The 14,029-nt window shown below is 37.9% G+C and overlaps 1 protein-coding gene across 4 annotated transcripts in view; it reads left to right on the top strand.

The window, feature by feature from the left end:
• Nucleotides 1-14,029, top strand: part of NGLY1 (N-glycanase 1) — a 63,330-nt gene that overhangs the window by 559 nt on the left and 48,742 nt on the right. For all 4 annotated transcript variants that reach the window (XM_043595543.1, XM_043595544.1, XM_043595545.1 and 1 more), the window contains exon 2: nt 9,941-10,055. In XM_043595543.1, the coding sequence (XP_043451478.1) occupies nt 9,941-10,055 (115 nt within the window). The remainder of the gene's footprint in view (nt 1-9,940; nt 10,056-14,029) is intronic.

The raw sequence follows: 14,029 nt of genomic DNA, 5'->3' as shown, positions 1-14,029 counted from the left end.
AGGCGTGCCGGAAACACTTGCCTCCGATCGAGTTGTTTAACTGTCTTGGTGTCAGAGCAGATGACAGCGTCTCATTCCCGCTGCGTGGGTCTTACCGTAGTGCCTTAAATTGCCACAGGCTTATGAGAAGTTAGTCTCCGACAAAATCCCCCTCCCCCCAACGTTTTGTGAATATTTTAATATTAAAGCATCATGCTAACTGAAGTAGTGGGGTTTTTACATTTCTTTATGGTCTTTTCCTGTCCAGTTTTGTCGACTGACATATTAACCGTGTTACTTTAAAGTTACAGTTTTTATATTAATACCTGTAGTGTAGTTTTCAACATGACCTTTTAAATAAGAACGAGTGAAGATTACCGTGGCTGAGAGTAATTTGTTTCATTCTCCTGTGAGCAAAAGTACACTTGTAGATAGATCCTAAAGGGACCTTACAGATTTGGGGAATTGGGAGGCAAGTTTGATTCCTCATTTTGAATCCTTTTCATTATCAGTTCTTAGATCAATTCATGTAGTGTCTTGAGAAGGTGATGTGTGGGGGAGGGAAATAGAAGCGAGGTTAAAGGAGTTCTAGGTGGCAGATACTTGAGTGGTGATACCTCATTTATCAGGTCACCACGATTACTGTCTAGGCTCTCTCTCCCACCCCACCCCCTGGTGCACATGTTCTGCTGAGTGGCGGGTATATTGGTGTGAAGGCTGAAAGGAAATGCTTCTTAGTTTCATGGTTATAGATTTGATATGACCCAATTTTAGATACCTTAGTTACAAGTGTAGTGTTTCAACCCGTGGCAGTTCGTTGTTCATGGCAATGTATTGTTTATATAGGTAACAGTAAGGATTTTAAAAGTAAATTGAAGGAAAAATGCGCCTTTATTATTTGCAAATGCTATAAGGGATACAGCATGGGCAATGTACACAGCTACACAATTGTGACCTATGTGGGGGACTGCCTTTCTCCTCTGTGACACCTTCTTCAGCTCACCTCTACCCTGTGAGGTCTAACAGCTCTTCAAAGCACAAAGATGTCAGTGGACTGTGCATGAATGAACCCATAAACTGAGTCCTCCGGATTTTAGCAGCTGGGACCTCCAACCTGGAAAGCCATCAAACTATTTAAACCCCATTATTCAGAAAAGGGAAGTGGCCTTGTAATAGGATTCACTTCTGCTTTTAATCTAGTGAAACCCAGAATGCTAAGATCAAGATGTTTTGAGGAAGGAAAACCTCTGCATGCAAATAATAACTTGGTATAATCACCATTGTGAATATTTATCAAACACGTAGAGGCAGCTTGGCATGCTGCCAGTTCATATTACAGTTTTTACTATGGTTTATGTTTCTGATCTTGAAAAGCTTTATCTAAAAAGAGAATTAGAGGGGCACCTGGGTGGCCCAGTTGGTTGAGCGTCTGACTTCAGCTCAGGTCCTGATCTCACGGTTTGTGAGTCCGAGCCCCGCGTCGGGTTTTGTGCTGACGGCTCAGAACCTGGAGCCTGCTCGGATTCTGTGTCTCATTCTCTCTCTGCCCCTCCCCTACTTGTGCCCTGTCTGTCTCTGACTCTGAAAAGTAAATAAATCTAAAAAAAAATTTTTTGTAAGGGAATTAGAGGTTTGGAACTGATAATTGGAGATGGTATGAAAAACTACCCTTGTTAGTTTAAGTACAGGCATACCTTGTTTTATTGCACTTCATTTTATTGTGCTTTGCAAATGTGTTTTTTACAAATTCAATTCAATTTTACAAATTTTTACAAAATTCAAATTTTATGGTGTTGAACAAACCTGTCGGTGCCATTTTTTGAACAGCATTTGCTCACTTTGTACCTCTGTGTCACATTTTGGTAATTGTAGTATTTCAGACTTTTTCATTATTTGTTATGGTGATCTGTGATCAATGAGTTCTTTAATTTTTTTTAATTTATTTATTTTGAGACAGAGATCAAGCAAGGGAGGGGCAGAGAGAGAGAGAGAAATGAGAATCCCTAGCAGGCTCCACATTATCAGAGCAGAGCCCAACATGGGGCTCATACTCATGAACTGTGAGATCATGAGACCTGGGCCGAAACAGAGAGTTGGATGCTTAAGGAACCAGAGTCACCCAGGAGCCCCTGAGCTCTTTTATATAATTGAAATATAGTTGACACAATGTCACGGTAATTTCAGTATTACAACACAGTGATTCCCCGAGTCTGTACATTATGCTATGCTCACAAGTGTAGCTACCATCTGTCGTCATACAAAACTATTATAAAGCTATATTAATATAGCCATGAACTATAGTTCCTGTTATGTTCCTTTTATCCCTGTGACTTTTTTACTTTTTTTTTTTTTTGGTGAGCTCTATGCTCAGTGTGGGGCTTGAACTCACGAGCCTGAGATCAAGATTCACATGCTCTAATGACTGAGCCAGCCAGATGTCCCCTGCTGCCATGACTTATTTATTCCATAACCGGAAGCCTATATCTCCCACTCCCCTTCACCTATTTTGCCCATCCCCCTCTCTGTGTTTGTTTCTGTTTTTTTCTTTATTTGTTTTGCTTTTTTTAGATCCAAGTTGTCACAGATGGCAAGATCTCATTCTTTTTTATGTTTGAGTAATATTCCCATTGTGTGTGTGTGTGTGTGTGTGTGTGTGTGTGTGTATGTGTATACACACCATATCTTCTTTATCCTGTGATCAGTTATCTTTGATGTTACTATAGTAATTTTGGGGGATGCACCAACTGCACCTACATAAGATGGGAAACTTAATCTATAAATGTGTGTGTTCTGACTGCTCCACCCATTGAGCCCTCTGTCCCCTCTCCTTTCCTAGCTTTCCCTGTTTCCTGAGACACAATAATAATTGAAATTAGGCCAGTTAATAACCCTGTAATGGCCTAAGTGTTCAAGTGAAAGGCAGGGGTACACATCTCTCACTTTAAATCAAAAGCTACAAGTGATTCAGCTTAGTGAAGAGGCTGTGTCAAATTCCAAGATAAGCCAAAAGCTAGGCCTATTGTACCAAAAAGCCAAGTTGCAAATGTAAAGGAAGTGTTCTTGAAGGAGATTAAAAGTGCCATTCGAGTGAACACACAAATGATGAGAAAGAAAAACAGCCTTTTTGCTGCTAATAGAGAAACTTTTAGTGGTCTAGAAAGAAGATCAGGCCAACCACAACATTCCCTTAAAAACCAAAGCCTAATCCAGAGCAAGGTCTTAAATCTTCAGTTCTGTGAAGACTGAGAGAGGTGATGAAGTTGAAGAAGAAAAGTTTTAAGCTAGCAGAGGTTGGTTCATGAGGTTAAAGGAAAGAAGCTGTTTCCATAACACAAAAGTGCAAGGTGAAACAGCAAATGATGATGAGAAGTTGCAGAAAGTTACCCAGAACTAGCTAATATAATTCATGAAGATGGCTACACTAAACAACAGATTTTTCAACATAGACAAAGCAGCTTTCTATTGGAAGAAGATGCCATCTAGGACTTCATAGCTAGAGAGGAGAAGTCAATTTCTGGCTTCAAAGGACAAGTTGACTCTCTCTTGTTAGGGGCTAACACAGCTGGTGATTTTAAATTGAAGCCAATGCTGATTAACCATTCTGAAAATTCTAAATGGAAAAACAAAGCCTGGATGAGAGCATGTCTCTTTACTATGTGATTTATTGAATATTTTAAGGCCACTGTTGAGACGTCAGAAAAAAAGATTCCTTTCAAAATATTATTGCTCATTGACAATGCACCTGGTCACCCAAGAGCTCTGATAGAAATGTACAATGACATAATGTTTTCGTGCCTGCTAACACATCTCTTCTGCAGCCCCATGGATCAAGGAGTCATTTTGACTTTCAAATCTTTTTATTTTCACAGCTACATCTTGTAAAGCCATAGCTGCCATAGATAATGATTTCTCTGATGGATCTGGGCAAAGTTGAAAACCTGAAAAGGATTCACCATTCAAGATGCCATTAACATTTGTGATTTCATTGTAGGCAGTCAAAATGTCAACATCAATAGGAGTTTGGCAGAAGTTGATTTCAACCCTCATAGATAACTTTGAGGGATTCCTGACTTCCGTGGAGGAAATAGCAAAAGAACTAGAATTAGAAGTGGAGCCTGAAGATATAGCTGCAATCTCATGATAAAACTTTTACAGATGAATGGGGTGCCTGGTGACTCAGATGGTTAAGCCTCTGACTCTTGATTTCAGTTCAGGTCATGATCTCGGGGTTTGTGAGATGGAGCCCTGCATCAGGCTCTGCACAGATAGCGCAGAACCTGCTTGGGATTCTCTCCTTCTCTCTGCCCCTGCCCTGCTCTTTCTCTCAAAATAAATAAATAAATACATTTTAAAAAGGAAACTTTCATGGATGAGGAGTTGCTTTTTATGGATGAGCAAAGGAATTGGTTTCTTGAGATGGAGCCTCCTAGTGCAGATGCTGTGAAGATTGTTGCAATAACAACAAAGAATTTAGAATATAACAAACTGCTGATAAAACAGTGTCGGGGTTTGAGGGGATTGACTCCAGTTTTGAAAGATGTTTCATCAAACAGCATCACATGGTACAGAGAAATTATTCATAAAAGGAAGAGTCAATTGATGTGGTAAACTTTATTGTCTTGTTTTAAGAAATTGCTGCAGCCCCACCAATACTTAGCATCCATCAACATCGAGGCAAACCCTCCACCAGCAAAAAGATTACAACTTACTGAAAGTTCATATGATAACATTTTTTAGCAATAAAGTATTGTTTAATTAAGGTATGTACATTTTTTAAAAACATAATGCTATTACACTTTTAATGGAGTACAATATAGTATAAGCATAACTTTTATATGCAGTGGGAAATTTTAAAAATTCATTTGATTTGGTTTACTGCAATTTTCACTTTACTACATTGGTCTAGATCCAAACCTATAATGTCTCTGAGGTATGCTTGTAATAGTAGTAATCCCTGCTCTCATTTTCTTTGAATTAAAACTCCTTTATGCTTCAGGAAGTTAAAAAACATTCTTTCTTCCACTTCCAAGTCCCTGATCTCTTCTTCAGAGATTTCTAATGTAGGTTACTCTAACTACATTCTATTACAGATCTGCTAATCTCACTTATTTGAGAGTAGAGAAAACCAAAGTTTTCTGTTCCTTTTGCTGTTTGGGGAAATCCATTAGTGTTAAAGATAAAGGACTGTGTCAGGGATGTTGTCTTAATATATCTTCTTCCTACCTCAGTGTTTGACGTAGTATTTTATGAAATGAGTGCTGAAATGAGACTTTCATTAATAGCTGGGGTTTTTTGTGTTTTTTTTGTTTGAGTTTTTATAAACAGCAGCACTTGTCACTACACTCAAGTGAAGATTATGGTTTTGGTTACATTTCAGATTTCTGCTTCAGGTGATGTTAACCTATTCGCCAACTAAGAGTCATAGTTAATGAAACTACAGAATAAAATATAAGCTAATTTGCACGCACAATATGCCATGGGTTTGAACCTTTTACTTTTTTTTTCAGTTTACTGACTCCTAGATAAAGATGAGCTGTACTAAATAATATCTGTTTTTCAAACTCTAAAATAGCTTGACTAGCATTCCACATGTGTGGAATTATTCCTTGGATAATTTGGTCCATTTACTCCTTAAAAAATATGTTTGATGTTCTACTCATTTCCTTTGCAAACTGCACACGGTTATTGGTTACAAATTAAACTGCCTGTGATTGGGGAGGGCCAAGAATGGAAGGTGGTTTCTTCTTCCCAAGAAAATAAATAAATATGTGTAGGAGAAAGGCACAAGTATGGGAAACAGCCACAGTGTAAAATCCAGAGAATAATTGCAAGACAGTGTTCAAGGAGTTACATGTTCGTGTCTGGAGATAGCAGGGGGACCTAGTGTGGAAGAGTTTTGAGAACAGAGGTTTGGTAAGATGGGATAGGTTGATGGAATGGCAGAGAACATATATTTGACATAGGAGACAAGAGAAAGTGATTATACGTTCTAGAGTCAAAGAGAAATATAACGAAGGAGTTTAATGTAGAATAATGATGTAAGAAGACACAAGGCATGGATTTCATTTGGGAGCCTATTACAGTAATCATAAACATAAATGCGGAGAGAAGAGAACTATTGGAGGCAGGGATTGGTAGTTCTTGATGACTGAATGCAAGGAGTAGAACTGGAAATGGGAAGAGACAAAATAACCCAAATAACTTCAGATTTCTAATCTAGGTTACTACTGACAACTGGAGAAATTGAAAGAGGGTTAATTGAGGAGTGGTGAGTTTGCTGGTGTATTGTATGGTGAAGAGTATGTAAGCTTTGTAATCAAACCAGTGGTTTTAAACCCCAGTCAACCATTTCCTAAGAGTGTGGCTATAGTCAATTTATGTACAGTCTCTGGACTTAAGTTTCTTCATTTTTTTTCAGTTTCCTCATTTTTAAGAGGAAAGAAAAAATGCCTGCATTATGAGATTCTTGCAAAAGAGAAATAAAGGCACATATGTTATCTATTGTTACCATTATTCAACCTTTCACTCTGAACAAGCTAGGTTATGTGTATGTTTCCCTTATTGTCAGCTACATACAATGGTAGACAGCCAGAGATGGTTCCCAGCTGGTTCTAAAGGCAGTTAGATGTTTTTGAAAAATATACACAATACGGGGCACCTGTGGCTCAGTGGGTTAAGCATTCGACTTCAGCTCAGGTCATGATCTCACAGTTTGTGAGTTCGAGCCCCGCATCGGGCTTTGTGCTGACAGCTCGGAGCCTGGAGCCTGCTTCGGATTCTGTGTCTCCCCCCTTCTCTCTCTGCTCTTCCCCACTTGTGCACATGCGTGCTCTCTCTCTCAAAAATAAACATTAAAAAAAATTTTTTTAAAGAAAAATTTACATGTATCTCAATTATTTTGATTTACAAAAGGACTATTTTGTAAAGAACTATTTTGAAAAGGACTATTTACAAAAGAAATATTTTTTAAATGGTCTACAAACCAATTTTTGTGATTAGTAATAAAAATACAAGATTATAGGATCTCTCATGTACTAAGTTTCCATTTCTGTAAACCCTTTCTGGGATTATGCATTCTAAAGAGAAAGAGGGCTAGTGAATGGTCAGCTATGTTTATTCTCAGCGTTTCTGAAATTCTGAAATAGAAACATTTAAGTTTTTTTTTTTTCCTGAGTCTGTGACCTCAGTGGGAAGCTTACTGTTTAACATGCCTTAAGATCCTAAATATATGGTAGATACTGACTTTCAAGGTGAAAAGCATGACTTTTTTCTACCATTCAATTGTAAAAGTAAAGACTAATAATTAACATTCTACAGATTAAACAATTTTGTAGATACCTGGGGGTAAGACAACTAGGAAGATACTAAAATGTGTTCAAAGTGATAGTGAGTGAGGTGCAGGAAATTTTGTTGCCCTTTCAAGACCCTCTTCATTCGTTCAATACTATCCAGCAAACAACTAAACAAACACCTCAAGTGAATGTGAACAATTATTGCTAATAAGCAAGATAAATATTACCAGTTGTAGAAATAGTTAAGAGTCAGCAGAGGCAGAAAAGACACATTGAAGAATTATAGCAAAAAATATTGAGAAAAGTCTGCAGAGGAATTAACAGAAGAAGAAGATGAAGCAAAAATAAAGGTGATCCTTAGGGGTAATTTAGACACTGCAAGATAAGGAGAGTAGTAATGAGTTCAAGGATGGTGGATACACTGGGGTGAGAGGCTGTAAAACTAGAGATTTAGAAAGTGTTTTTGTGGTACTTTTCCAAGGACAGGAAGTGGGATCTTATGGATTTGAGGCCTAATGGCTTTGTGGCCAAGTTCTCTAAGTCTTTGAGGGCTTCAGGATGAACTTTTGGCACCATTTTATGTTCAAGACTGTGGCTGGTGTGCTCAACATATTTTAAAAGAGATAGATAGAATTTGGGTAACTGGACATTACTGTTGGGTTTTTTTGTTTTTGTTTGCATTACGTTTTTAGTGAGAAAAATACATAAATGGTATGTGAGGCCCATAGATGTAAAAAGATGGGAAATAGACTATAATAGAAAAGCCATATCAACAGTTATTTTGAAACATGTATCAGATCAACTAATGAGTGTTTTATAAGAATTTTTTAAACAGTGGTAAAAGAGGGAGGGAAAACTAGAAAATTAAGGCCAGTGAAAGACTTTGATCATGTAAAAATCTGGAAGCTATTGGGGAAAAATACGTAAAACAAACAAAACAACCTCAAGCAGTTTTGCACCAGTAGGTTCTGTCATACTGATGGTAGTGATATGTTTATAACCTTGTGAAACGTGTTGAATATCATGAAAAGATGCTACATTTATCTGTAACTAGCCTTGGTAAATGTAGGGTTATTGTATGGTTTAATGTTTTTTGTTTTAAGTAGTAAGAAAGGGAGGCACACTTATGATCTAGTGTGGCATAAAAGCCAGGGATGCTAAATATCTCACCGTGTGCAGGGCAGCCCCCTACAGCAAAGACCTCCAATGTCAATAATGCCAAGGGTGAGAAGCTCTCATTTAACACACAGAGTAAAAGAGCAGAACATACATTTTTTTCTTTGTGTTTTTTCAACCACCTGTGATGCTCAAATGACCTGTGGTGAAGAACAAGTGTTTTTGTTTTTAATTTCCAGTCTTTGGTGGACCTATACCTTTTGTAAAATAACAATAAAAATTTCATGGCACATCAAATTGTTATAATAATTGCTGAGTATTCTCAATTTCTGCACATTCTCATGAATGAATAGCAAGGAGTTTGTAGATTGGCTCCAGTCCATGGACATTTTGAATAACACTATTTTAGAGCTTTGTCCCTGAATATTCTGTAATAAACTTGTATAATTTTGGAACTTAAGGAAAAGTTTTAAAAAGATTCATGTATTTATGACAATTGGGCAATAGAGAGTTGCTCAATGGAAAACAAATGTGAAATATGTTAAAACTTCCACAATTAAATTAGGACACAAATGGTTAATGAGTTGTTAATAGTTGCCAGCATTTGTCTGCCATCCCCATTCAATAGCCCAGGCAGATGGCCTCAGCACTCCTTCCCATAGACCCCTGACACAGCCTCAGAATCCTTCTTAAAATAGTAATGGAAGCCACTACCATTGGAAGGGAGTTTGTGTCAGATATGAAATCTGCTTATCCTAAATTATGTTCTGATGGTCTTGAGTATAATACTGTGATTATCTTAACCTTGTTTTTTTTTTTTCTGATTTTTTAAAAACAGCATTTCCGATTTATCAACGTTATTAAAAATCTCAGAGCTTTTCATATGCTGGTCTTATCCCATGCATGCTATTCAAAGTCTTAATCACCGTAAAAAAAAAAAAAAAACATTGGCTGTGACTAAAATATATCTTGAGCTGAAGCAGAACATAGAGTAAAAACAATCACCGGTCTAGGGAAGAAAGAAAATCAAGGCGTACCTGGGTTTATATTTTTCAAAAGTAAAATCTTTCAGGAACTGTTACCAGTTTTTATGCAGCTTTTTAGTTTCTTTCATTCATTCATTTCACAAGTATTTACTAACCACCGTCTATGCATCAAGCACCATTCTTGATGATTGACGTCCATCAGAACAAAATAGGCAAAACCTTCCGTCCCATGTCTGGAGCTTATGTGGATTTTTTTTTCTTAGCACCCTAAAAACTCATAAAAGTATGTAGCCTTAATAGCACAGAATTACAGAGTCACATGGATGTCTGTTATGGAAGCATTAATATTATCAACTGAAATGAAACAGTAGGGTGGTAGTAAATGTATATTGAGGTAAGAATCTCAAAATCAGGCTGTTTTTCCAGACTGTTCTTCCTCTTTCTGTAAAGCTGGGATCTGTACTACCTTGTGGCAATATAGCCAGTATAAAATGTGAAAAGGAGTGCAAAAACACTGTGGAAAGTATAAATTGTTATATATAATCAAATTTTTTTTATTTAAATCAGAAACCCTAATGATGAAAAATATAGATCTATCCGGATTGGAAACACAGCTTTTTCTACTAGACTCTTACCTGTCAGAGGAGCCGTTGAATGTTTATTTGAAATGGGCTTTGAAGAGGTGAGTATGTTGAAGGGTTTCTTTTCCCCAATTCATGTACAAAGAATTTGTTGTAGTGTTGATGGATAATTACCTAAATAAGATAATATTTTTTTAATTAATTGATCAGTTTGGAAATCTGTGCAGCTAGTTATTTCTTCACCTGTTAGACATTTGAAAGTCACAGTAAATATGCTTTAAAATCACAATATAACAACTCTCCCACAGAGAAAATTCTTACAAGTCTTAATCCTTTAGAACAGGTAGGTCAGATATACAACCTAGAGGCCCCATTGTGGGTCACTTTAGACTTTTGACAAAAACCTGCTTTGTGAGCACACATGAATACGAATAGGGTCTAACCACCTGTCTCCATTAAGAAATGAGAAGAGTAGACACAGAAAAGCTGAGTTTAGTTGCCACTTGTAAGGAATTTCTTCTTTGACAGAAGAGAAGAATCTCAGTATGCTTTTTGGTTTTTAGGTCAAAGTAAACGTTTGGTGTTTTCATCCTCCGGAATCTTGTGGCATAGTTCAATTCTATGCCACAGTGAAAGTAGTTATCAATACCGTGAATTTTCTGTCTGTGTATATGCTTAGCCATTTCTAGTTCATGGAATATTGAAGGAAGTAGAACCAGCTTATGGATACTCGGTAGTCCACAGAGGCTGAATTGGCAAGGCTGTAGAAATAGTTCAAGCGATATGCTGAGTTGCCATAAGAGGTCGTTTCCTTTCTGCCTCTCTGCTTTTCTCCCCAGATTCTGTTCCAGGCTCTGAAGGGTATAATAGTGAACTACAGAAATAGATCCCATCTCATGTGGAGCTTGAATTCTAATAGGTTAGACAAATAGTAGACATGAAAACAAAGATGAGTGCAAAGAAGAAAATAAGGCATGGTGATACGATACAAAGCAGCTGTAGAGTCAGGCAGCTAGGTACAGATGCGTGGTTGGGGAAGGCCTCTAGGGAGAGAACATTTGAGCTGGGACCTAAGTGAAAAGAAGTATTTCAGGTACCTGAAGCCCTCAAGTCCAAGTACTTCAGACGATTCACATGTCCAAAGCACTTCCAGCAGGAGTAGCTTTGGCACAGAAAGCTGCACAGACAGGCAGAAATCCAGGGCATGGGGTTTTGAGGACTGTGGTAAAGACTTGGGTTTCATTCTAAATGAAACGGGAAACCATAGGAAGGTTTTAGGCAGGGAAGGATATTTAGAAGGTTATTCTAGCTGTTGTAAAGGGAATGTTCTGGATGTTCTGGGATGAGGGCAAGGGGTGAACCAGGAAGGACCAGTTAGAAAGCGTTTATTAACCTAAGGGAGAAACAGTAATGATTTGTATAAGTTCCATGAAGGCAGAGCCTTTTGTCTTTTTGTTCCCTGTGTTGCTAGCTCCTAGAATATTGCTGGCACATTGAGGCACTCAGTAAACGTTGAATTAAAGACTGATAGCAGTGGAGATGGGGGAAAGTGGAGGCATCCAGAATTTTTTTTGAAGCAGAGTCTGCAGGACTTGCAAATGAACTACATGTGGGGTACAAGGGAAAGGAAGGAATGTAGGTTACTTTTAGGTTTGGTTTGAGCATCTATGTGGATGCAGGTACCATTCAGATTGCGAAATCTGGGAGTGTAGAAGATACTGGGAGAAATCACTACCCAACTTGTGGATAATTATAACTGATAAATCTGTTAAACATAGCAAGTAGGCAATTGGATGTATGAGTCTATAACTCGAAAGGAGAGGTCAGGCCAGAAGTATAAATTGTAGTATCTGCTTGTAGTTACAAACATCTGAACATAAAGAATTTAAAAGTGTAGGGGGGAGAGTTGAGAACGTTGCTGATTTTGTTCATGAAAATACAGATGTTTTTAGTCAAATGACAGAAAAATTTAGTCAATGACAACTGGAAACTACTAATTTTTCATTTTTGAAGTGTCACAGGTTCTGTGGAATCATATTTGTCTTTCCTTCAACAAATATTTGAGTGCCGGGTGTGATGACCAACTGTCCCAGTTTGCCTGAGGCTATCCTGGGTTTAGCACGCAAAATCCCACATCCTAGAAAACCCATCTCGGGCAGACCCAAAGATTAGTCACATGAGTGCTAGTAACAAGCTGAGACTTGCAGTAGTATTTGACCCAAATAGAGCCACAGTTTCAGAAAAGAGTAACCTGTTTTGATCAGACTAATTTATACTTCAAGTTTCTGATTGGCTTTGGGCATTGCACCTCAGGGCCCGTCTGAAGTCTGTGTGTTATCAGTGTGGCTAAGTTGCAGGAGGAACCATTGGAACTGCAACTGAACTCTGCCATCAGAAAGAAACTTTGGTAGGTTACGGTGAAGTAGGAATCTCTCAGACCCATCCCCAAATTTTTATATTTTGTATATTAAAATCCTGGGCACTTTTGGGCCTACTTGCCTCTGAGGCTGAGCTCTTTGTGAAAATTCTGAGAAGAAGGTTGAGAAAGACCGGGATCCGCATGGCTGTGTGACTCATCAGGCTTGCTGAGTGGGATGGTTCCCGCCAGGTGCCACAGGAGGTGGGCAGTGTTGGTTGTCTTGGTGACTGGGAGCATTACCAGCATTTAGTGGGCAGGGAGGGGGCAGGTTTGCTTAACATCTGGCAGGGAGAATTGTCTTAGCAAAAATATGTTAAGAAATAGGGATTTTGTTAAATACCAGAATTCTCATTGATTTCTTATAATGTTACTGGATCTAGTGCAAAGCCTATGATTTTGTCCTTTCATGAAAATACAGTGCCACTGATTAAACTTTTTGGTACACTTTGGCCGTGATCATACATTCTTTTAGGACTGATCCTGCAAAGTTGGAAAGGAAAGCAGCATCTCTGTCTTATCCGGGCCCTCTCTGAGGTGTCAACTGAACGTAGATCCAGAAACCTATTATGCTGTGTTTCCACCTCTGTCTGTGGTGTCTTCTACCTTTCTCGGTGCTGCTCCACTAACAGTAGGAGATGGGAAACCTCCATATCTGGTTTTGAATTAAAAGTGTTGGTCTCTCTTCCCAGACCTCATCAGAGATGCGAGGTGGTTCCTTTCTGATGTTGGAAACTCATTGTGATCTGATTTGTGCTTATCATATATGTAATTATCACGGCTATAAAAATATTCTCTTTTGCTCAACACTTCCAACTTTTAGTCCAGCTTGTGGTTATTGGTCTCTGTTCAGTCTAAGATGACTCAATTATAGCATAACAATTAAGATTTGTTAAGTGTGAATCCTTACTCCAACAATTGTTCTGTGGCATCGGGCAGGTTATTTAACTTTTCTGAGCCTTCATATTTCCATATAAAGAGTAGGGATAAACCTAGTACCTACCTTGCAGGGTGGTTGTGAGAATTACTTGAGATAATATATGCAAAATGCTTAGTACAGCACCTAGAACACATAAACACAATAAATGATAGTTTTGTTTTTACAGCTATTATGGGTAATGAATATAGAGAGCTTACTGGCCCCTTCTGGCTTTTGAAAAGGGATTCATATGGAATTAATTTTCATGTCATTAATGAGAAATGTCTTGGTCAGTTCATTCTGATAAGTCTGCCATCACCAGGGAAATAAGGTCATTCTCAGTTATGGAGCTTAACTTAAATGCTCACAATCTGTAAGTCTTACTACTGCACGTTAACAATAGTTTTCTCTCATATATATGCAGCTGGTGGAATTACTATTTTAACACTTGTTTCTCAGTGCCTTGAAACTTAATTGAATATATTTTCATTTCACTTTTTTTCTTGTTTGTAATTTGCTGACTATTTTACATTGTAAGCTTTGTTGTAATGCTTATTGTATCTTAAAGCACTCTGATTATATTGTGGGTATTCATTAAATGAATCACTACTTGAAGAATGGGATTTTTATGGTTTGATTGTTTTGTTTGGACCACCTTTGTATTTACTGTTAACAATCCATAATTTTGAATTGATCATCAGGGTGTGCTTTTTGTCTTCTTGGAAAAATTAGTGGACCCC

The sequence above is a fragment of the Prionailurus bengalensis genome, chromosome C2 (genome assembly GCF_016509475.1).
Source record: "Prionailurus bengalensis isolate Pbe53 chromosome C2, Fcat_Pben_1.1_paternal_pri, whole genome shotgun sequence".
In the NCBI taxonomy this organism is placed as follows: domain Eukaryota; kingdom Metazoa; phylum Chordata; class Mammalia; order Carnivora; family Felidae; genus Prionailurus; species Prionailurus bengalensis.
This window is presented reverse-complemented; position numbering and strand designations above follow the sequence as displayed.